This window comes from Platalea leucorodia (genome assembly GCF_965183815.1).
Source record: "Platalea leucorodia genome assembly, chromosome: 15".
Taxonomy (NCBI): Eukaryota; Metazoa; Chordata; class Aves; order Pelecaniformes; family Threskiornithidae; genus Platalea; species Platalea leucorodia.
This window is the reverse complement of record NC_138837.1, coordinates 11,636,854-11,661,546: the sequence shown is the minus strand read 5'-3', so window position 1 is coordinate 11,661,546 and position 24,693 is coordinate 11,636,854. Positions and strand designations below refer to the sequence as shown.

Genomic DNA, 24,693 nt, shown 5'->3' with positions numbered 1-24,693 from the left:
GCAGTGTAACACCAGCAAGGTGAACAGCCCAGCACAGCAAGACCCTGGGGAACGCCAGCCCAAAATCCCTGAGAGACGCACCCAAAAAGCCCTGGAAGGTGGTGCTACCTGAGTGCCCCTGAGGTGTCCCAGGAGACGGAGTTCCCGGGGACTGGGTTAATGCAGGGGTGGGAAGGGTGATGCTGGCCCTGCACCCCAAGGAAAGATGATCTGGCAGCACCAGTTGGATGGTCCTGTTACGTACAATGGGATAGTGGGGTGCTACCCTGCTGCTGGCCAAGAACCTTTATAGCTAGCGGCCCCAAAAATGCCCCAAATGTCTCCAGCTGCTGCTGCAGACACTCACCCTCCTGGAGCTTGACACTCTGCAGGTAGAGAGGGTTCCTCAGCACGTTGCAGCGACCAGGCTCGTCCTCCTTGGTGAAGAGCAGCAGGTCGGAGTAGACAAAGAGGGTCACCTGGAAGCACAAGAGCAGCAAAGAAGAAGCTATAAGGAATTCATCTCTTGGCACTGAGACAGCGTCCTGGAAAGATCCTCTACCCTGGGGAGACGCACCAGCCATGACAGGCAGCCCAGGCACCCCTTCCCCAAGGGGCTGGTTGCTGCTGCACCCCTCAGGGCGCTCCCAGCAAGCTTCGGAAGAGGCTCCCCCCACTTGGCAGCCACCTACCGAGGCCTGTGGAGTCCCGTGACAAGAGGGATAAACCTGCCCGACAGTTTAACGCCACGCAAACACACCCTCTCTGCTCTCCCATGTCACTTCCCATTTACATAAGTTATAAATCAGAGGAGCAGGAGGAGGGAATAAGTTGCTGACTAATCCCAGCACGCTGGAGAAGTTGCAACCTAAAAGCAGATGTGACCTCCCTGAACACACTCGCGAAGGAGCTTCTCACTGTTCTCAGTCTTTGTGTGCCCCATTTTGCTCCCTTTGAGAAAACAACAGTTTAGCTTTCACAACAGCAGAACCCACGGGAGCAGTTGCAGGCAACAAACTTGACACCTTTAAACCACACTGACGGGTAGAAAGCCAACGCTGAACCGAGCGTCTGGCCAGCTCTGTGCTTGAGCAGTGACTCAAGTGTCCTAGAAGCTGGGAGCTACTCCAGAGCAGTGGTAAGTGCTCACACCTCAAAAGGTAGATTTTGTTCTGCTTCTGGCTCTTGCCTGAGGTCCCTCGTTCAATCAGTACAGATTAATGTGATCTTTAAAATAAGAAGAATGAGCTTCTCCACTGTAATGGAGATCCTTGACCCAGAAGCCTACTGGAGGGGAGTCGCTTGGTGCAATCACTGTGCCAGTAACCGAGGTTTGAGCCCGTCAGAAGTTGGGGGCACGCAGCAAAACTTTGAAGATGCCAGAAAGCGGCTGCAACATGCCACTGGGCATCTTGGGTGCTGGACCTTCTGCCCACTGCCAAACCACGCACTGCTCTCAGCACAGGACGCAGCATGTGAGCACGTGGCTGCTTTTAACCGCTCCTTGGGATGCTCCCAAAAACCTCCCACAGCAAAAGGAAAGCTGCTTTGCAACACTGAGCAATAGCAATGAAGGTTTTGTGGCCTTTTTGCAACGCTTTTTGCAAAAGCAGAGAACAACCCAGCATCCTAGGGGCTTACTGGGAGCTGGCACCGCTGCCACCACCAAGTCACCCTTTGAAAGGTGACTTTGCTCTGGACAGGGACTGAGTCACTGTTTACGGGGACGCACTGCCAGCACAGTTTGTCTCCGTGCCCAGCGGCTGACGGGCACACGTCAGGAGGAGGACAAGCTGGGTAACGGTTTATCACATGGTGGTGAGTCTCACGTCAGGGCAGCAGCATCTGGCTTTGAAACCAAAATCAAGCCCTTGCCACAAGATTTCGCCTTGCTGTACAAATTCATTTTTGTGGGATTCTTAATAAGCACAAAACTACTGGCGTAGCTTTAATTGACAATGAAACCAGGGACTGTCTGTTTACCTCTATCTTATTTGGAAAATCCCTTCCTTTGCTCTCAACACACTGTTGGCCTAGTGCCCACATTCACCCTCTTCATTACTTCTGCCCTTATTATTATTATTATTATTACAAGGAATAACGAAGTACAAGCTGCATTATAAACTTTCTCCCATGTCCATCTTGTTCCAAAAGGTAATTGTTCTGGGGCATATCTGGTGCCATCCCAGGTCCCTCAGCCTCAAGGAGGAGATGTTCAGGGATTTTGAGAATAACAACTCAGCAAAGTGCAGGAGATAAAAGCATGATCAGCAAGTGGTCACACTGGAAATGAAGGAAATAAATTGAAGACCTAATACACACAGAAGTTTAAAGGCTAGAAAATAGGATAGAAGGATCAGCAGGAAAAAAAGATATCACTTCAAATCCAGGAAGATTTAAATAGGGAATCACGGAAACAGAAATACATGGAAAGCATTTACAGGTAACATTGTGCTTTTATGGGAAGATGGAACTGTTTGAATTCAGGATGTGGAGAAGACAAAAGCGCAGCCAGTGTGGGCTACGTAAGAGCATGTCGTGGTTTAACCCCAGCCAGCAACCGAGCAGCACGCAGCCGCTCGCTCACTCCCCCCCGGTGGGATGGGGGAGAGAATCAGAAGAGTAGAAGTCAGAAAACTCATGGGTTGAGATGAAGATGGTTTAATAGGGAAAGCAAAAGCCACAAGCGCAAGCAAAGCAAGGAATCCATTCACTCCATCCCGTTGGCAGGCAGGTGCTCAGCCATCCCCAGGACAGCAGGGCTCCATCACGTGTAACGGTGACTTGGGAAGACAAACGCCATCACGCCAAACGTCCCCCCCTTCCTTCTTCTTCTCCCAGTTTATAGACTGGGCATGACGCCATATGGTATGGAATAGCCCTTGGGCCAGTCTGGGTCAGCCGTCCTGGCTGTGCCCCCTCCCAGCTCCTTGTGCACCCAGCAGAGCACGGGAAGCTGAAAAGTCCTCAACCAGTGTAAACTCTGCTCAGCAACAACCAAAACATCAGTGTGTTATCAACATTATTCTCATCCTAAATCCAAAACACACCACTACACCAGGTACTAAGAGGAAAATTAACTCTATCCCATCTGAAACCAGGACAGAGCATCTCTATTAGATGCTGCTGCCAGGAAGACACTTGATTTTAGAGCAGCTCCACACAAAATGGTTTACAGAGGTCCCTTTGCTCCTTCAAGTTGCTGGGGGAAGAAAACGAGGGTGTCCCTTCCACCCACACAGCCAGAGCCTGCCAAGAGCACCCAGCACCACGAGGCCCAGGGCTCCAGCCAACCCTGCTCGCAGAGGAGGGAGCGGGACCGGCTCTGCAGGGCAGAGCACTTACCCCACCTGCAGAGCTGAGCACGGGAAACTCGAAGCATGGATGACCCTAAGGCAGCAGCCAGCAGGTATAAGAAGGGAGGGCTGGAGTGAGTAACCTGGAGCTCTGCCTAGGGTTGCCATCACACCGCTAGCAAGCGGTAACATGTCTCTAACAGCCCTTTGCAAACAGATCTGGTATCCACAATGAAAAATCACAGGGCTCATAAAAGCGAAAGAGCAAACAAAGAAGCAGCACAGCGCCTGAATTCATCCAGGCAAGACACAGAATCCACCAGAGTTGCTCCTTGGAGAGTCAGAGTATCTTTGTGTGTTTCCCAGAACTAACCTCCTACCCCAAAATCAGAAATAAAACAACAGGCACGATGAAAGGACTCCTCTGAAAACAGAGCTAGGCACACATCTTATTACTGATTATCAGGGCCACACGGCAGCTGTCACGCAGACCTTTTAGGGAGCTGCGAATAGATTTTACGGGGGGGGGGGGGAAATGTTCGTAGAGGCTGACACTGATGTCCCAGACACTGTTCGTCTGGGTGTGCTCTACACCGTGGCAAACAGCAAAGCCTCTTCTGCGGATAGATTTGACTAACTACAGAACATCACTGGCAAAGCATTGTTATAGAAGGAAGGGGCACATTTAAAGTGTTTCCTAAAAGAAAACAAGAGAAAATGAAAGCCAGCAGGGAAGGTGGAAAGCAGTGGGTTAGTGTGTTTCCCCAAGATGAGAACAGGAGATCAACGCTGGGACTGCTACGGAGCCCCACCGCAGGAAGGAGGAAGCGATAACCACACCTTGTAAAGCAAAATACAGTAACAAAAACATTATGAAATTAAGCCTTGCAGCCAAAGTACCTTCACATTCAAGCTTAAGAATAGTTAACTCTTCTCCTAACCCCATCATCTCCTGCTCACCTATGCACAGAGAGCCACTGCCACCTGGGTTACACCAGGGAGGAGTTTGCACGGTGCAACTGTGCAGTTGCAGAGTGCAATCAGTTGCAATCAGCAGAGCCAGTGGCACAACGGAGCAGTGCAAACCCTGCCTGCTTGTCCCGGTGCTCATCAGGAAAAGCCCAAGCCAGTGGATGCTTTCCGAGGCATCGCCCTCTCTCTCTCTAGTAATAGTCTCATGGCTGTGCCCAGCAAAACAGAGGGAGCTGAGGAAGCAGAGGCAGATCCTTTATGATAGAGCTCTCAGATGCCAAAGGAGAACATTGTGATGATCCCCTGCATCGCTGGCCAGAGAACGCTGCCTGCAGCTGGCTAGAGAAATTCTATAATCCGTGGTGGGGAGCTCTTAAGACAGGTGTCCACCCCTAGGACTGATCCACACACATTTTCTATTTACCAGTACTGGATTCTTCTCCAGAAGAACTGGGTGCAACCCCAAAGAGAAACTCCAGTGATACCAGCATGAGAGTTGTATCTGCAAAGTTCAAGCGTCCCCATTCATTCAGTTGAGCTAAACAGATGAACCTTTCTTAATCTTCCTCAGTCTTTTCAGATCTTGAGTTATCCTTGTAGCCCTCTTGTGAGACCATCCAAATTGTCAGTATCCTCTACAAAGCAGACCTCTCTGTTGGACTCACCAGACCAAGAATGATGCAGCTCCCCACGTACAGGCTGGTATCACCCAGTCACTTCTATTCAGTGCTCCCCTGATCATTATGCTTCAAAGTCGTAGCTTTCTTGGCTACAGCTTTGCACTGGCAGTTACTCACTTAGTTTTCACGCAGACCAGAGCAATAGAAGAACATGATTAAAAGTAACCCAGTTACCATAGCTTCATACATGAGCATCTCAGTCAGCTGAGCCCCGGTCTAAAAAGAGAAGCAGTCTAGGCTTTGCAGGTGCGGTAGGGCACATACACAGGCATGGCACTTTGGAGATGGGCATGAACTTCCCGGGTCGGGGAAGCTTTACCACCCTTCAGTGACACGCCAAAGCCTTTGAGTCATTGCTTTCCATGCTACAGCCCTAACTCTCTAAGCATGACCTGCTCCTTTGCTCCTGGATTTTTACTTCTGCATGTATCCATATTAAATGCATGTTCTCCAAGACTTCTCAGCAGTCTTTTAGCTCACGGTGCATTTACCCTCTTTTACCACCTCATACACTTTTTTCTGCTGAGATTATTGGCAAGGAATTTATACACTCAGGAAGGAGTTTATACGCCCAGCTAGACTTTGATGAAAATACACCACCACACTTGCCACAAGGAGATCCATGGCGAAGGCTTTAGCTGTCAACCTTGAACCTCACCTTGGCTTACCTGATTCAAATATTCTTCTACCATGAACATCAGGGGAGAGCAGGCACTGAAGACCTCAAGGGGTCACGCACCTACCCTCAAACACTAGCACAAGCAGTGGCTGTGCAGATGGGGAAATGGTGTAAAAAAAGAGGAAGAGAAGGATACTAAGAGGTAGTGAAGAAGGGACAGAGTAAGTGGGACTGGTGAGGTGGAGGGAGGAGATAAGTGCAAGTTTCTGATATTCTCACCCAAATGAAAGTGTCCAAAAAAGGCTGAAAACAAGATCTTGAAACATCTGTGCCAGGGAGTAGGGTTTTGGTCAACCCACTGTGTTGACCAAACTCAGCCACCCCCTGAAACAGGGACCTGCCAACCCTGTCGCAGGCCAAGAGTGCCAGGAACTTGCAGCACAACACTTGGGTTGAGAGAGAAAAGCCTCTTGCCCTGCAGAGAAGAGCATAAAACCTGGGCATGCTGGTTCACGTCCTCCAGACTCCTGGCAGAGGCAGGCGCTTTCAGAGCTCAAGAGAGGATCATCCTGATCTGCAGACCCTGCCGGGATGGCAGAAAAGATAGCTGAGAAGGGGGTGAGCACAGCCCACGCTGTGAAGGTACCTCAGAGCTTTGGAAGTTTGCCTCCTGGTACATTATGGATGGACCAAAAAGGACAAAGCCCACGTTTGACACCTTGCGCGCAATCGCCTGCATCACGCGGGTTCCTCTGGCGCTCCACAGGCTGGAGGGATTTCAGAAGACCGTAAAAGCGGGAATTGTAACAAAGTCTAGACAGGATGTGATTAAGGCCTGAATAAGGATTGCCCCAGAGGTAAGGTCAGGGAAAGGACAGATCCTGGCAAGCCTCCAGAGAGATAGGTTGATTCCTTCAGGAGATGGGAGTTTGCTCAGTGATGAGGATGCCGTGCCTGACGTGGAAACTGCCAAAGGCAAAAGATTCTGTTCTGGTTTTTTTTTTTTTTTTTTAAATGAAAACAGGGCCTCCATCTCCAGCCCCTGCACCTGGGCTCTCCTCTCTTGAGCCACTTAGCCAAAGCAGAATAACATGCAGAAAACAGTCCTGCAAACCACAGGAGCGGTGGTCCAGTTTGAGAGAGGCTGGGTGGGAGGAGCAATGGGAAAATGGAAAACCACATGGAGCAAGGAAGAAAGGACCGATCAGAAACAAGACAACCTCTGCTCGGGCAGCAGAGAAGGCTGGAGAGGGAGTGAGCTCAAGTCCAGCAAAAAGAGAAGTCAGAGACCTTCTGTACCTGGGGAAACTCCGTTGTGTCCAGGCCATTTTAGGTCTTCCTGGCTCCAGAAGTTTAGGTTCCCTTACCTCACAGCCCATCAGGACCAAAGCAGACACCCTTGCTCCACAGGAGAAGGGGAGTCTCAAGCTTTCCAGAGAGACCTGCACCGATTCCTTGAAGCTCTGCAAAGCCTGCCATGACCCTGTGACACACTGCAGACATGAGAAAGCCCTTCCCCAGGGACATGGCTGATGTCCAGGTGTTGCTACCCACAACTCTCAGCTCCCGGCAATATGGGACTCAGCACCACGCCTGGGTTCACGCCACACTCTGGCCTTCAAAATCAGACGCTGCCACATGCTCGTTCCCATTCACTGCTTCTATTTTTTCACGGCGCTTAGTCACAACCTCTTGCCTTGCCCCTCTGCCAGGCTTACACAGACATCACGGCCTCAAGGCACCATCATTCTCAAAGGCTGTCTCACGTTCCTGGCCACCGTACAGCATCCTGCCCTTTCCTGGCAGCAGCTCCAACTGGGAAATCCTCTTCCAGCCTCACGCTCATCCTTAGGGCATCGTAAGCAAACAGAGTCCTTCCCCCAACACGTCCTCCTTCCGATCCTGCCCACAGCCAGGTCTCTGAAATGGCTAACGTGGCCATTTGGAGACAGAGCAACACACCTCCTCCAAATATGCTTGTCCTGAGGCTCTCCATCGTCTAAATATGAACGCCTCCATACACACACATGCTCCACCCAGGCTGCAAACAGCATTAGTTAGTCATAATTATTCCAGATTTGGCTGCTACTGCAGACCTCCGAGTCTGACCTGAAAGCAAGCAACTCCAAACCAGCCAGGAGAAGCATCCTGACCTCAGGCTGGCCACCATATTCCCAAGCATCGCAGCATGGCTGTGCTACACAGCCGTGTGTTTACCAGATTTTCATTCATGCAGGTGCCCAGAAGACCCTGAGCAGCAAAGAACAGCAGGACAGACAGGGGAGGACTTTTATTTACAAATCAGTGACAAGTTTCCTAATGGATCATGCAATTTTTCATGTCCTTTGGCAGAAAGAAAAAAAAAAAAAAATAGTGACTCAAGTCAAAGCAAGGGATGAATTACATGTTAAAAACCAGAAAAGACACTTAACATAACACAATCTTGTACTGTTCTGTACAGGCCAGCGATATGACGTGCCTCTGGTATCTGCTGTTGGCCACCCAGAAGGTGTTACCCACAAACTAAGATTAGTCAAGCAAAAATTCCTCTATGGCTCCGCAAAGATTACACGTTGCTCACTCCAACTAAATTCAAAACAAAGTTATCCTGTACATTGGTGAGATTCTCTGAAAACGCCCCAAAAGAAACAGCAGTTTCCTTCAGCCCTAGTGCGCAATGCACGAGCGGGCTCTCCCCGCCGCCGCTTCCTCTGTCCCAAATTCCAGGGCTTTGCAGACTTCGCAGTTGGATGCAAGCGAAGCCAGCAGCAAACGTAATCAACACTTCCAAACTCTGCCAGTTTGGATGTTGAAAGTTGTCACATACACAGGTTCAGCATGGAGCCAAAGCTTAGTTGTTTCCCCAGGTTTTTAACAGCCCTCCAATAACATTGCCGAAAAGCTGAAGTCAGAAAAAAAGAGAGGAATTTGAACAAGACATGTGGCCTGTTTCAGGAACTAAGTTTCTGAAAACCCCTGTAACAAGTTCTCTGTCTGGTTCTCTAACCTGGCATAAAAATATTCTTAAACTCCCTCTTTCTGAGTCTGCCGGTGGCCTCAACGAACTGGCATGCATTTGCCGTGCGCGGTTTCTTTGCGAGCATGAAAGAAGACAAGAACAAAAAAGTTGATTTCCAGCAGAGTTTTGATATTTAGTTTATCCCATGATAAACTGAATGTAAGTTTTTCCAAACATCCTATTAATATAAGTACTGCACAATAAAACATTTCCCTTCTCAATCTGCTATATAAGGCTGCAGAAGAGCATGCTTAGAAAGCTCAGACAGCATGGAAAGAGTCTTACCTGTATAGTTCTGCTTCTGCTCTCGTGAAGAAGCAGCTCCTCTGACAGAAGCAGAGTCCGGGCTGGGTTGCAAAGATCTAGAGGCTACATTTGAAAGGAAAAGGAAAAAAAAAAAAAAAAAAAAAAAGAAGAAAAAGAAAGAAACAGTCAAACCTTCCACTGGAAGTGTGGTTTGCCAGCAAAACTTTCCACCCACCAAACCCACTTTGTCTTCACTTTAAGCTGTAACTCATTCAGGGAGAAGCCACCCCACACTGCAATCAAAAGGACAGAAAGTCTGCAGTCCAGCTACACGATAAAGAGAAAGCCTTACCCTTAACACCTACGTCAGGCCCATCTATAAAAAGACAATTAGCCGCTTGCCTCTTTGTACGTTAACTGTTCCGCACGGTGCGGGCTTGGTTATGGGCGCTCGTTAGCAGGAAACACAACCACAGCAGTGGCATGTAAGGTTCTCACGTCCCTCAGACAAGAATATTTGCTACATTATTTTATGGATTTCTCTCAAGAAGGCTGCCCTTTCTCACACCACGCTGCATGCTCAGCCCCCCGGTCAGTGCCTTCTCTAACGCTGGAGAAAAAGAGGACAGGTTCAGCTGTCCTGACTGCAGAACAAGCCCTGCAAAACCAGCCCAGGACGATCCTGAGCAGCATGGCCAGCAGGCACGTGAGGGTACCTGCACCGGGCCCTGCCGTATGAGACAGTGTGAAGCATAAAAACCGGCTCCTGAAGTGGCAGAAACACCCCCGACTCAATCCAAGAGACATATTTTGGGAGTAAAGAGCCGGAACTGCCAGTTGTGTTCCTACCAAAAGGCAAACTGTGCACGCAGCCAGGGCCAGTGAATGCACTGGTGCTAACGTGAGCGGCCACCCGGGTGCCGGCGGGGAGGACGGAGGTGAGCGTAAGCCTGTCCCCCAGCACCAGCCCAGCCCCACATTTGCCCCCAGGCAGTCCGCTGGCTCAGGCCGGGGTGACAGACAACACGGACGGTGGGTTTGAGCCCAAAGGAAATCACCAGTCTGAGCTGACATGACAGTGTCATTGCTGCTGGCAGGGGAGGATGGATGATTCCCTACAGCCTCAAAGATAAAGGTATTCATCAGTAATGTGCTTAAATATGCAGGATCAGATGAGGTTTTCTGGGGTTCTGGCCATATGGAGGACAAAACAGAAGACACAGAGGTAGTTAGAGCTACTACCACCAAATTCAGGGCTAAATTTTAAGAAAATCATTTATGGAACTGGGGAGTGAGAACATCCTCTGTCAAGCCATTACTGCTCTGGATCCTTGTCCATGATTTTAGTGCTGGCCACCAGCTGAACTAAAATACCTTTGTTTGCACACTATAATTAACAGCACAAAGAACCCACGGGAAGAAACCACACTGATCTTCAATTACACAAAGTTGGTTGCTGAAGCCCAGAAGCTGGGATACCTTCTCCTGACTCGAGCGAGCACCCGAGGACCAGATTTGAAAGCTGAAAAGGGCAAAACCTCCAACAGATAATCTCTTGGGCAGGACACAATTCCCTTTGAGAAAGTACCCAGCACTGTGCTGAGTACAGCCAGCTTCAGAGGAGAGAGCCGAGGATGACAGGGGATCCATGCGTTCATGGTATTACTGCTGGGAAACATGTCCACCATGCATGACAGTCTGGACCCAGCCTACAGCAGCAAGCTCTGACACAACCTGCTGTGCCGGGCACCGATAGCGTCAGATCCGTAACACCTCGCTTCCAGCTGCGCTTACCTGCACAAAGACGGGGAACACCAGCACTTTGGGAGCCAGCGTCACGTATGTGCCGTAGCTGGAGTGTGGGATGTGTGGCCTCACTATGGTACAATTCTGGTAGTTTCCGTAGCTCTTCATCGTCTGCACAGTCTTCATCAGCCTGGATTTTCTCCCAGACCCCACGTGCGATTTCCCTTTACATGCATTTCCTGGGCCGACAGAGGAAGCAGAAAGAAAGACAGAATCAGAAGAGAGCTCCCGCAGAGCTGCTGCACGCTGCTGGCTCGGCTCCTGCTCTTGCAGGCTGGAGGAGGGCACGTAAAGCCTAAGGGGAATAGCTGGAGCCGAGAGCTGCGGGGACGTTTGTCACTCTGCTATCAAGGTTTCCCAGGGATTCATGAAATAACAGCACTGACTTCATTTTTCCTAATGCAAAATGAGAGGGTCCTTGACATTTCTGCTCAATCAGGAGCTACTCACTTGCTGGACCAAGGACTGAACTGGATCACACCAGCAGCACAAACACATCTAGGTACATACAAACAAAAACCCAAGGAGGTCACAGCAGGCTCAGCTGCAGGCCAGCACATCTGCCTCGGTGTACGCTGCCTTCCGCACAACTTATGAATATGGTACTTTGGAGGAAGAGATGTGGTACTATTATACACACCTCCCTATGCAGTATGAAAGTATGAAATAAGAAATACAGAACAACCCCAAACATGACTTTAAATGGTCATTCTTGAATCACAGAAGCACCAAGGAGGTTCCCACCATCGGGGAATACCTGCCTGCACCACTGAACCCTTCCCTTTCCAGGGAGGGGAAAACCAGCTGTGACTAACTCAGGCTGGGAGAGAAAAAACACAAACCACACTGGAAATTTAAACCTTGGGGCATTTTTATCCACACAAGTCCTGCCTGCTCTGGATTCTGGGCACAGGATTTAGCAAAGTGCAGGAATTTCACATCATGGTGTGCTGGGCAGCGGGTTAATGAGTTTTTAGAAGATACTAAGACTGGAGGCGTCAGAGAAAGGGACTGATATGATAAACACATTCATGCACATGGGACCAATCCATACCTTTCCGAATCACTCCCAGGGATGCGATGGTTACTCAGACATGGGGGTGTATTTGTAAAGGATGACCTCATTTTGCATGAGGCTGGCACATCATCCACTGTTTTTCAGCATTACATTTCGGTGCTGGAAAAAGTCCAAGCAGCCTGTTTTTTCGCTCTGTCCCTCTTCATTGCAGAAAGCCGCTATCCTCATTCAAAGGAGGGATTACACAGCAGCTTTCCTTTGCAGCCTCCCACCTCATCTGGTCGAGCAGAGCTATGGACTTTTCCCAGGAAGCCAACACCAGCTACTGCAGCCACTCCACACCTGGCAGTCTGCTTCGCTGGAGGCCAGGGGACATTAGGTGGTATGTCAAACCAGTCCCAGAATCTCTAATGTAATTGATAATCCCATGATTAAAAGCATTATTGATAACGATCAACAATTATCATTGTTCCCTGCTAGCTGCTGCGTGGGTGAGTCCTTCCTTCCCCTATTGCTGGGCAATTGCTGCTATACCCAATTTCTAAGCCCTTTCCTCCCAGCCCAGAGAAATGCCTTTGAATATATCCAGCAAGCTCCCACCAGCATTTTATCTCACGAGCGCAGGCACGGGATGCGGGGTGCTCTGAGGATGCTCTGCCTGGACAGAAACTACCATTTTCTCAGCACCAGCGCAATGAGGTGAGAGCATCACAGGCTGCTGGGAGCCAGTGCCTGTACGCACAACTGGCTGTGAGCAACTAGATGGTTTGGTGGGTGATCTGTTGGAGGCAGCAGTGCTAAGGATGGCTTTATGCATCCTCCTCCCCAGACCCATCACATGGAGCTGGGGATGAGACCATCACACAGGTCCAGAACCAGAGAGGAGCTGCGGAGCTGTTGCCCACTGGGCTGCCCTGCTCTCAGGCGTGCTGGGACGGCACAGCTGCCGAGCGGGGAGCAGTTGTGAGATATTTCCCATTAATGACATTAATCCTTTAGGCCCAAGTGCCTTGGCATTCTCTGGTGACCCCAGCATAGAGTTTTGGCCATCCCTGGTGTCCCCAGGCCCACAGCGCACATCTCTCCTGCCATACGCAAACTCCCATCACAGCAGGGCCCACCACGCTGGGGACAGAAGCTGGGACGGGTTCATGTTCCCTAAGAGCCCTTAACCCCAGACCATGTCCTGCTGGGCACCAGCAACCTGTGCTCTGTCCTAAAACTTGCAGGCAACAACTCCAACGCAAGCTGAATATGCCTCTAACCAAAAATTCATGCCTTCTTCCAAAGAAGCCCCAGTGAAAAATTTAAGTATTCTCTCTGTCTGCCCCGAAGCTGATGAACCAAACCAGCTCGGGTCCAGCAGGCAGACGTCTCCACGTGGGTTTTAACATACCCAGGAGAGAAACTGGAGCATTGGCCCAGGATCCTCCCCCACAGTGATATCTCAGGAACACACACGAGCAAACCCTCCTGCAGCCCCCTGCTAGGGGGGTGTCCCAGCAGAGACCCCCGAGCACCCCTCCTTCCAGCCACCCAGCCCTGGGCCTTTCTGCTCCCACCACCGCCACTTTCTGCACAGCGGCTTCTGCCTTTGCACTGTAACGGATACCCATCACCTTCCCAAGCAGAAACGAGCCAAAACGCTTCTGAACACGGCTCAGAGCAGATAAGGTCTCGCCCAAAGCAAATATATGAACCTACCCAACATTACATATTCCATTAAGCATTAGGAAATAGCACATTTATGTTCAGATAAATGCCAGCAGAGCCAGCCCAGGCTCCTTTGGCAATCCAGACCTGCTGTTTACTGCTCGCTTTAACAGCCTGCCTTTGCCGGGGGGTGGCCCTCGTGACCTAAAAGGCTGTTTCCACCTGCAAGTGCAATAATCCTGACATTTTCCTTTTTCATGGTTGCACTGCCAGATAAAATCAAAACATGAGAGACAGCTCAACACAGGACAGATACAATCTGTCTGGGCTGTTCAGGATCTGCTTTTCCTCTTATCCCTAAATCACCTCATTCTATCAGAAGAATTCATCGCCTGCACAAGTCCTGTTTTCTGCACGCTGGCACAGAAATGCATCCAGCCTGCCCAAAGTGTCAGCTCCTGTCACCGTGTGACTGGTGGCCAGCTCTGCACCGTCACGCTTTATCACTGCTCAGGTTAACTACTGCATTCTTCCCTCTGAAGACTTAATATTAAATAAACTGGAAACAATCACTAAGAATTTTTATGGGAAGAAGCTCGAGTCTTTCAAATTCCACCCTGCTGTAAGAACAAGTCCCCATGGTCCAGCTCATCTTTTCACAGGATCTGCAAAGGGCAGGCAAGAGTTGCAATCATCCACGGTACAAAACATCCCCTGCAGCTGAGCTGCGGAAAATTCTTCTGGCCGCAGAGCTCCAGGGCTGGGAGCATCCAAGGCACAGTGGCCTCGGACCCACGCTGCCCCCTGGCATCGCCACCATGGCTTTGCCAGCCCCACACTTTGCCTTCTACGGACACTGCCCCATCTTTACAGGCAGCACAAAATTTTCTAGCTGGAAATTGTGCCGATAGCTGTGCCCGCACCAGGGAGGGACTGCTGAGTTAAAGACACTCCTGCAAGATCACGCCTAGGAGGTCAGCTCTGCTGCAGACAGATGAGCTCTGCTCACCCTAAGGGCATCCTAACAGCCCAGGGTGCAAGCACGGCCTCCCGAAGCTCCTGAATCAATGAACTGGCAAGAGGTGGTTCTGCATGAAGCTGGGCGTGCTGAAAATTGCCATTGCAAGTTCAACAGCACCCAGTGAACACCCTAGGGAGCATCTCCAGGCCTCACTGTTCTCGGGTTGTTTCTGTCCCCAGTTTCCCACTTGAAACGACAGTCACCTGTTGATATCTAGTCCAGGGAGGCCTTGTGTTAGCCTCTGCTCCCCCTCTCGCAGCCCAGGCTTCATGCAGTGCCCTGCCGCATGTCTCGCCCCACGCTTCCTGCAAGCCCATCCATACCCGGTTCTCCAGGAAGACCAGGCAGACCTGCTGCAGAAAATGAGTTTATGCTTCAAAGGGTTTTTGAGGAGAGCTGCTCCAGAGACTGCCAGAGACCTTGTAGGAGCCCAGGAAAAGAGTATTCCCCAAACCTGGCACTGCAGCCTGCACTAATATCTGTACAAATCTGAGTCATGGCCATCCTCGCTCCCTTAGTAATAAAATGAAACTCAAAGCAGGGGCCGCGGTATTAGCACCCCCAGCAAGGCATCATGAACGAGAAGCTAAACACATCACAGAGAGGCCCGAGACGCATCTGAGGAACCACCACAACAACGCTTAGCACTTTCACACTTTGTGCTTTCTTCATGCCCCTGACGGAAAGTCCCCGCCACCAGCCTCCCTTCTTCAGCCGCTCCGTGAGCTCCCACAGACACCTTCTCACCATGAGGCTCATCCAGTGACATTCGCAGTTGTGTTCTCCTCTGGGCTTGGGGGTAGGGTTCTTGCTTTTATGACACAGAGAGTAGGAAGGTTATACTACCCAAAAGCCCCAGGCTTCTGCCACGGTCCTCAAAACGTGAGGGACTCCCTTGCAGCATTGCAGGGCTTAGGGCAAGGATTCGCTAGTGCTAGAAAGACCACATTTAGCTCTGCTAGGTGCTCTGAGCAGTGTTTTCAGCACATCGGCAACTTACCCACAGTAGCGTTGTTCTCTTGATAGACAGGCCTCAGCAGCTGTAAGACACAACCCAGAAAGGACACGGTCACCTGAAGCAGGCTGGAGATAGACTTTACAACAACCAACTGCAAATTTTAGCATGCCAAACCCAGGAAAGCCAAAGCACTCCAAAGAGGCAAAAACCATTTTTGTCCTATTGCCAGCAGAAAATGAGAGCAATGACTTGCACTGTGGTCTGCGCAGTGGAAACACTTCCCGTACCCTTGAGTGAGTCCTGGGAGGAGGCAGCAGGTCATTCACCCCGGCTCTACAGTCCTAGCAGTAAATGTTTTAGAAAAATAGTGAAAGCTCCATCAAGGTACACAGGTCTGGCTTGTAAAAATGGACCGTGCTCTAGCAAACATTTAGAGATGATGCTCGATAAGGCTGAAGCACAGGCCAAGAGAGGACCCAGCAAGCACAGCCAACAGCCACCTGCGGGAACTTGAGCGTGGGAAGCAGCCCTACCTGGCTCCCCGGGTTCAAAGGCGCTAAGATGATGTAGTTCTGGTCTGCAGCGGAGGGGACCCGGGACAGGGGTGGCATGGTGTTCTGGCTCCGCTTGCCAACCTCTGTGTACCTCTCCCAGCTGTTCAGCACCAGCCCATCGCTCCCATCATACAGTATGTGGCAGCTCCGGCGCTGCTCAGGCCGCAGAGGTACCGTGCTGTTCTTTTCCCGCTTGTTGGGTGGTGACTGGAGGTCGTAGGCAGACTTGCAGGATGATCTGCGGATCATGCCTTCATGTCCTGACTTGACCTGCGGGACGAGCCTCCAGACCAGTAGTATGATCTCAGTGGGACAGTTCCTGAAAGAGATGGCATGGGGCAAGTCAGAGATGGAGCAGCAGGGAGTGAGGCACCCCGCATCATTCAGCCAGCCACGAGCCCTGCAGTCCTTCCTCCCTCTTACACCTCTACCCCTGTCCTGCCCTTCCCAGCCCCTGCATCCTTTCTCCTTCTGCCCCAGAGAATCCTTTCCCAGCCTCCTGCATCCCTCAAAGCCTTCCCCTTCCCATAGCCACTCAAAACTCCTGCTGCCCTGCCCTGGGCTCCCTCAAACCATCTCTCCCACAGCCCTGCACTGATGCTTTGGGTGAATACTCACCGGATTTCGTGTGCCAGCTCTACACATTTCCAGTGCTCCACAGGCTGCTCGTTCAGCTGCAGCACCGTGTCGAGCTGCTGCAGACCTGCCTTTTCTGCTGGGCCACCTACAGAGAGAAGAGGCAAATGCCAGTCACCTGCTGGACAGAGAGCTGAGATTATGAGGGGGAGGAGAAGCCCTGGGGCTAGGAGACACCCAAATACCTTCACAGCTTGCACCACTCAGTCCTCCGAACCTCTAACACCCACACCTCTAACACCCACACCTGAAAATGAAGTGGGGCAAGCTAGCCTGGAACTTCACCTTCCAACATGCACGCACCCAGCGCCTGGGACAAAGTCGTAACTGCTCTCGCAGAGCTATTGCGTGAACTTGCCGTGTTTCCTGGTGGGGAGCACCAGGGTGCAACAGAGACACCAAGTCCGTCCCGCAGGTCCACACCAAGAGGATCTACTCAGGTAACTGAGGGCTCCCACGATCCTGCTGCCCTCTGTGCCCCGTCTGACACCCCCATGGATGCTTTCTATAAGTCTCCCAACCAGCCGGACAGTTCTCGGCTTGGAGAGGGAAGGGAACAAAATCTCTGCAAATTACTGCAACACACTGCCAAAATAGTGACACAGCGCTAGCCCAGTGGCCTCTGACCTCATTAGGGGCAACAGAGAATTCATTAAGTGGAATTTCTTGGAGGTAACCAGAGTCCTGCAAGTCATGGGAGCTTCTGAATCCCAACATGCTCTGGGAAGCAAAAAAGGAGCAGAGTCATTCATTCAAACTAAGAGGGGTAAAAATGATCCGATCTCTTACCGGAGTCCACTGCCTGCACACGGACCGGGGAGTCGCAGCAGATTGTGAAGCCAAACCCATCGCTTCCTCGAGGGATGGTAATCTGGAGAGAGACACCGCAGTCACCCTGTTAAGTGGGAAAGCAGCTGCTGCGTGTGATCAGCGAGCATCCCCCCTTTCACCCACACGCTGTCCCACAGCCTTTGGCAATGCAGGTATATGGCATTTCTAGAAGTGGTTGCAGAGCCCAAAGGAACCGTCACGGTGAACGCTGTCACTCTGAACCCCACGGACAACGGGTCTCTCCCCTGCTGCAGCCAAAGGCGGGCAGAAAGGGTGCTAAGAAGCAATGCAAAAAATCGAGCTGAGGATCAACAGAGAGGAATGCCACAAAACGAGTGTTTATTGAGCATACACAGGTCTCCATTCGCAACTCTTGCGAGTAAGTGTAAGGAAAGGTCCAATAAGCCGTTAGAAAGGAAAACCTGGCAGCCTGGCTCTGCCACTGATTTCTAACACGGCTTCTCTAAGCAAGTCACTTAAACATTTCGTTTCCAGTTGGGTAATGCAGAACCAGCAGCGCTCCTCTGCTCCAGAGGAAGCCGCGAGGATCGGCGCGCTCCTGTCTGCAAGGCATCGGTGCTGGAGCAGGCTCTGTACACATCGCCCCGTCAGCTGGGGTGAGTATGTTTTCTCTCGCTGAGTTTGGAGAGGATGGATGCTGTGTTGATTTAGGCTCATTTCTCCTCCTGATTCAAGCAGCGTTGAGCTTATTAATAAAATGATATTTGTTTTTTGATGTTGGCTTCCAGCAGCAGCTCAGCATGACAGTTCCTGTAAATACCTGATTATCCCCCAAGACATTTGTCAAGGTCCTTGTTTTACTGACAGAGAAAAGAAAAGAAAAAAAATCCAACATCTGACCTGTATTATTTTGAGAACAAACAGTCAGAAAGAAGAGGAGGAATTCAGCAGAAGCTGCCAAGGAGGGAGACTGGTTCCTTGCTCCTTTACCACAGGAGGGCAAACACAGCGAGCTTTCATTTCTCTGCACCTTGTCCCTGCTTGATGGCTCAGCATAAAATCAGGCTTCAAAAGAGAAACTGTCTTTCCCTGGCAGGGTCAAAAAGTGGGTCCAGTCCCACTGCGCTGTGTATTTTTCTCTCTGGAGTTTGCCGGATCCTCAAACAGGGGAGGAGGCTGCTCGTGGCTCTGCACCTTGCAGCCAATCTCACATCTCAGATACAAAACACGGGATCCGAGTCCCGCAGAAGTGCTACCACTGGTGCCTCAGGAGCCAGCCCAGCCTCTCTCCCACCGCGGAGACCCCGCGATCCCTTTCCAGCCCAAAGCCTCCCCCGTGCCGAGAGGTCTCTCGCTCCTCCCTGAGCTGGCCGGCTCTTGTCCACCGCCAACGGAGACACCTTCCCTCTGCCACTAAATAGCATCTTCTCACTGCTGGTGGTTCACTCTCCTCAGCTCCCACCACCATGGCCATTACAGGGACTTGAATGTCCATTTATTGCCGCTGGGCACAGAACTAAGAAACACAGGCATCTGGCGTAAGCTGGAAGGTGGGTGGCAAGGTGGTGAGAGACTCCTGCACCGCGGATGCTCACTGTACCCATAACTTTGTCAAAAAATGCAGAAGAAATTGTCAAAATAGAGAATTGAGGAGGTCTAAGACACAAATCAGTCAGTTGTGATCAATACAAAGCAGAGCAGAATTCCTGCATGAGACAGTCACTATAGCCCTGACAAGAAGTGGGCATTTCTAGTGAAGCTGGTTCTTTGCGCAATTCCCAATATACACTGCCCCCACCACAGCTTTAGCGTGACGGGAAAGGTGAGCACAGGAGTGCAGAGAAAAGCTGACCGTGAGCTGGGAGCCCCAGTCCAGACCATGGGGTGAAAAATTGTGTTTGAAAGTGCAGGAGACTGGGACCTGTGCAAGCAAAAACCAGCAGCCAGCGTCGCACACCGAGCAGGTCCAGGAGAACTTGCACTGGCTTTTACAGAGCACAGCAATCTGCTTCTCATAAATCAAGTCGCCGTTGGTTGTAAACAGCTTCAAGCAACACTTGATTCCCAAATACATTCACATTAAAACAATTTAAAAAAAAGAGATAGTAGCAGCCTGGCAGAGACTTTGCTGCTTGCTGTCCCTGCCTCTCCTCTAATGAGTGGTAAATTGAGACACCACCTCACAGCTCAGCGCTTTCATCGTTGGTATGCTACCCTCAAGTTACACAGTAAATGCTCCCCCTCTACCCCCATTTACGCACTGCAGCAACAGGCAGAGATCAGCCAGAGACACCTATTTGAAGATGCTTCCTTATATTCCCAATACTAACATTTACAAGTTATAACGATAGCAAATCAACACCCTAGAAACAGCCCACACGCAGCCCAGAAATGGCAAGAAAGCCCACAGACACTCAAACTTAACCGAGACTTGCAGCAATGCACGCACACACGCTGGCATGCAGATTTTCTTCCCACGGGAGATACGGACCTGTCTGTATCTCCGCTCCGAGCACACCTTGCAGAGTCCATTGAAGCGGTTCATGGCTAGAAACCTTAAACTCGCCGTTAGCCCATGAAAATCCAGTCCCCCGAAGCAGCGGTAATCCCGATCTCCTTGTATCACACGAGTGTGGAACAAACCACAGTCAAACTGGCATGACCGCCCATGGGAACCCAGCTCCAGAGAAGAATGGCAGGAAGCCACCTTTCACCTCCCCAGCCCCTGTCTGTGCTGTATGCCGCTTTACGATAAGCCAGAGGGCTTCCTGAAAACCCTAACTGACAAGGAAGAGAGAGAGTTTTATATTAAAATTCCTGTCAACTATTTAGTATTCCCTAGTCCCTGCTCTGTTGATGTGGCTTTTGTTCCCGCGGCATTCTTCAGCCGCACGGAGCACTTTGTTATTGCAATGTTCTCACAAACACTTTGAGGATGTTTAAGCGGCATTTCACAGGCACCGGCTGTGCGAGCTTCACTTCATTAAAAAGACAGCTTGCACTCGTTACACTCGTAAAGACAGATTTTTTTCGAACAAAAAGAAGAAAAAGAAAAAGCAGAGTTTGTTTTTGAAAGCACAGACCCAGAGGATACGCACGTCCCGATGCTTTGTGCTCAGAGTCACAGAGGGGGAAGCAGAGAGGTCAACTGAATTGCACCCATGGTGTAATTTTGGAATTAAAGACAAAGAGAAACTCTTAACCCAGCCAGCAGCAGGGTGCAAAGCAGGACTCGGCGAGTCTGCACCATGCAGCCCTGACTGCCAGCACTGCGGCACAAAACCCCTTGGAGATGGGGTTGCAGTGGAGAAGAAAGCACCTTCCACACTCCTACACGGGGATGGAAAAGAGAGGAAAGGCTCAGGGGGACGCAGACCCTGGGATCCCTTGCACGGCAGCTGGGGTGGCAGGGCCAGGGGAGGGAGTGCGAGGAGCCCCAGCGCTCCCGGGGGACCCAGCAGCGCGGCAGAGCCGTCGGAGGCGCTGCCCGGGGCCGCGGCGGGCGCATTGTCCCAGCCTGCCGCACCGCCAGGCTGGAGCTGGAAGGAGGATCGGTCTTCCTTCCCAGCCACCATCTTTCAAGTCAGTGGCGACTGCCGGAGAGGAAGGGAGGAGAGGGGCGCTGGCTTTGTTTGTCTTGCTCAATCCTACGCTTTAAAACAAATAACTGAAAATGCAGCTGAGGGAAGCAGCAAAGCGGAATTCGGCACAGATAAATCACGAGGCCGGCTGAGCCCAATTTCCGATGCAGGCCATGTGTTTGTGTTCCCATTTCCCATCCTTGCCTCTCCTATAAATCACCGAGGCTCCACTATGGGCCTTTCCCTTCCCAGAGCAAACGGCCCTGAAAGGAGGAGGGGAGCAGACGCACCCGTCCACGGAGACACGGAGACGGCCAGGGACTGATGCTGTGTGGCAGGCAGCCGGCCAGCCCTGTCCCCATCGCTCCCAGTCCCCATGGCCCCCAGTCAATAGCTGGTGCTTTGTCTCTGTGGCAAAATACTGGAAAAAGAGGAGGTATGGCAATGGGGAGCAAGTGTGTGGTTACTACCCACATCACCCACCTCCACCAATTGGTGCTCAGTCGGGATAACTAATTGCCTATAAAAGCCATGGTGTTGACAGGGAGACTGACACAGCTCCGACCTCAGCATCACTCTCACAAATACTCCGTCCCTTGGCTCATCTGAAACCCCTCCACGCAGACTCCACTGCCAGCCAGCTCCCGACCCCACATCTTCGCACCCCTGGTGGGTCACAGCCCTGTCGTACCTACCTTCAGCTGCTTCATGGCAGAAGCATCCTCGCTTTCCTGCGCTGCACCCTGACTTCCCAGCATCAGCTCTAAAAAAAAAAAAAAGGAAAGGCCATATCAGCCCAACAGCACACATCTCCTGACAATCCCGCTCCCCCCACACTGCATCTACACACTATATATAAGATCTTTACATGCCATGGGCACATCTCCTCCAGGCTGGGGCAGCCGTGCATGGCAGCAGCTGTGGGGTGGTTGCACATCTGGGACAGGCACTGCTGTCTCACCCTGCTCTGTGCCAGCCTGTCCTCCTCCACACACCCTGGCAGCACCCCAAGGGGACCAAGGCAGGAGAGGTTCCCCACCATCCTGCACAGACCACAGGAGCCAGAGTCCGGCCGTGGGATCAGCCCCACGTCTGAGAGGCAGGAATCAGCATAGTGAAAGGCACAGCAAGAAGGAGAGATGTGGCTGCAAAGCTGGGGTCCCCGCAGAGAGCCCCAGACAGCCCCAGGTAAGCAGGAGTGAGGGTTGAAAGGGAGAGCTCGGTGCCCCTGCAGAGCCTACTGAGCCGGCCAGGATCTGCCCCCCACCAGTCTTTTGGGATCCCGGTGCCCACAGAGCATCACAGGGCTGGGAAGTGCTCACAGGGGCATAGGTGCCATGGGGCTGGGGGCTGCTCCATGCCAGCACAGGGACGACATGAGGTTGACTCCTCTTCCAAACCTTGCCAACACTCCCTGGGTCACCCCATCGGGCAGACACACCTCTGCTCTGCTTCAGCCGCCGCATGGCCACCTTCAGGTGCTTGGTCCTGCCCAGGTCCTCCCCGAGGAGATAGTACCAGCCGCTGATCTCCTGGGTGGCAGGAAAGAAGCTGTTAACGCAGGGGCAGATACTCACCCCTGTTAAACTCAGTCAGGTTGCCCATGGCCCCAGAGGGTCCCGTTGCAGGAGCTGCCCCAGGCCAGTACACAGAGGCTGCCCAGACATGCTCACACAGAGAGGCACAGCCTGGAGTCCTTCTCTTAGGATACAACAGCTAAAAGTCCATCCCCCCTGCAAGCAGGGACCAAGCATCACTGATGTAACAAGATTCCAGGCTTTTACAGTGAGACAAGGTGCAGAAAAGCAGCCAGTCTCCAGTAAACCTGTCCATATCACGTTTGCAGCAGCTGGCAGTCCCGCAGGAGGCACACAGCTCCAGCCTTATCACCAGAGGAGGATGCCCAAAACAGCCTTCAGCAGTGCTGGGTGCTCCCCTTGCCCCGTCCCATACCCCAGGGCAGCAAAGGGGACAGAGCTGACCTTGGCGATCTCTCACCTCTCTTCCCGGGAGCTGCCGCTGTCTCCCGTCGCTCCCCAGGCAGCCGGCAGAAGCCGGAGGGACCAACCATCCGGGACCAAGCCCAGGAGTTGGCTGGGGTTGCAGGAACCATGTTCCCAGAGGCCAGAGGAAGGGGCCCATTTTAAAATTAATGTTTTAAATCCGCAATGAGGAAACTGAGGAAAGGGGGGATATCCAGCAGCATCACGCAGCACCCAGGAGACAGACCCAGCTCATCTCAGCCCCAGCTGAGGTCCCAGGAGGACCACTCGCCCCCAGCATCCTCCTCCCACCCCTGCCAGAGTAGGGTGCCGTGCATGGGTGCTATACACATGAACACTCCACCCTCTCTGCACACAGTGACACCTTGTGAAACTCACTGCCAAAATCTGACAAGGAGGGGACATCTTTGGGGAGGCCAAATATGACCAGAGCAGAGGCTCCGCCTGGGGAGAGCTGCAGTGGAGAGCTGCTCTGCCGAGTTATCTTCGCTGTTATAAAAAAACCTGCATCTCACTTGTCCAAATTCCAGAGGAGGCTGTGCTCAAGCTACCTCTTATCCTCTTCTCGGGTCATTGCCACAGATAGCTCCTTTTTAACCTCTTGTTAGGGAGTAAATTTCCACACCTCAGGTGATGTATTAACACTTCACGAACCCCTGCCAGCTTGCCAGGATGCTCTGATGTGCCGACAGCAGCCCAGGGCTGTCCAGGGATGAAACCCCTAACCACTGGCAGCTAGGATGAAACATTTCCATGTTTTAGTGGGTCGGCAGGAGTCATTTACAGCAGTGGCCTTGCAGGCTTCGTTAAGGAAGGCAAACCCAGCTGATGTGAAAGCTGTATTACCAAGCAGCAGCCAGGCTGGGGCAGCAGTACTGTGACCAGATCCGCAGCAGTGGGGACACGGATTGTGGCACAGAGACAGCCTGGCAGCAGCAACAGCCTGAGACCTCTGCATTTGCCCTCTCCCCACCACCACCTCAGCTGGTGAAGCCCTGGCTGCTGAGCGCAGGGAACCAGGCTCCTCCTCGGAGCAGTCTGTCCCCGCCGTCGCACCCGCTCGGCCACACATTGGTTGTGACACATGCCATCAGGCTGGACGAGGCTGGCCCCAGCTCCTGTCCCCCCGGCAGCCCTGCTGCGAGCAGGGCAGGCAGCACTCGCTGGGGCCACCTCTGCACCCCCAATTGCTCCTATTCTCTTTGTGTCCCTGCAGAAGGGAGAGACAGTCCCCTGTCCGAGGCTCCCTCTTCTAACAGCCTCCCCATCCCTGCCTCCAGCAGGCACACCAACATCAGTCTCACAGTGGCCATCCATACTGAGAAGGGGACCAGGGAGCTCCCTGGGCACCTTCAGAGCATCTTTGTCCCACAGTGGGAGAAGCCTGCTCCTGCCCCAAGGGTGCACGACATCCACCCACCGGCCTGAGAGTCAGGCCCCAGTCCCATGCGCTGCGCTCCAGCACGGAGGTACCTTGTCCAGGGTCAGGAGGGACTTGACGCCAAAGCTCATGCAGCCGATCAGTTCGCTCTGTCTGCGGGAGAGCCGGAGACCATCAGCACACGCTTGTTGAAAACTCCCCGGGGACCAGCTCCCCACATGCACCCCTTTGCAGGGACCCCGCAAACATCCCTGCCCATGCCAGGAGCTGGGCAGTGCCCAGGACGTGCCTCCCTCTCCATGCTTTGAGCAAGCGTGGTGTAACCACACAGCTCAGCTGCTGCAGGGGCAAGGAGGAGCTGGGCTGAAGCATCCCGGTCACCTCCAGCCTACCTGATGCTGGCAGGAGCTTGGCCGAGGAGGCAGATGCCACTTGCCTGAGCAGGCAGCACAGCCTGCGAGGAGCCAGACCCCTTGCTG

The 24,693-nt window shown here is 52.2% G+C and overlaps 1 protein-coding gene across 2 annotated transcripts in view; it reads right to left on the bottom strand.

Annotated features, from left to right (window-relative positions):
- The window catches only part of RGS3 (regulator of G protein signaling 3), a gene marked incomplete at its 5' end in the record, with an annotated part of 86,519 nt that overhangs the window by 46,034 nt on the left and 15,792 nt on the right, over positions 1-24,693 (bottom strand). The window contains 10 exons of one of the 2 annotated variants that reach the window (XM_082327263.1): positions 347-458; positions 8,851-8,934; positions 10,606-10,796; positions 15,310-15,349; positions 15,801-16,140; positions 16,440-16,545; positions 17,247-17,352; positions 21,526-21,593; positions 22,272-22,362; positions 24,307-24,367. In XM_082327263.1, the coding sequence (XP_082183389.1) occupies positions 347-458; positions 8,851-8,934; positions 10,606-10,796; positions 15,310-15,349; positions 15,801-16,140; positions 16,440-16,545; positions 17,247-17,352; positions 21,526-21,593; positions 22,272-22,362; positions 24,307-24,367 (1,199 nt within the window). Of the gene's footprint in view, positions 1-346; positions 459-8,850; positions 8,935-10,605; positions 10,797-15,309; positions 15,350-15,800; positions 16,141-16,439; positions 16,546-17,246; positions 17,353-19,740; positions 19,856-21,525; positions 21,594-22,271; positions 22,363-24,306; positions 24,368-24,693 lie in introns of those variants that run through there. The other variant, XM_082327264.1, reaches the window with a different exon arrangement.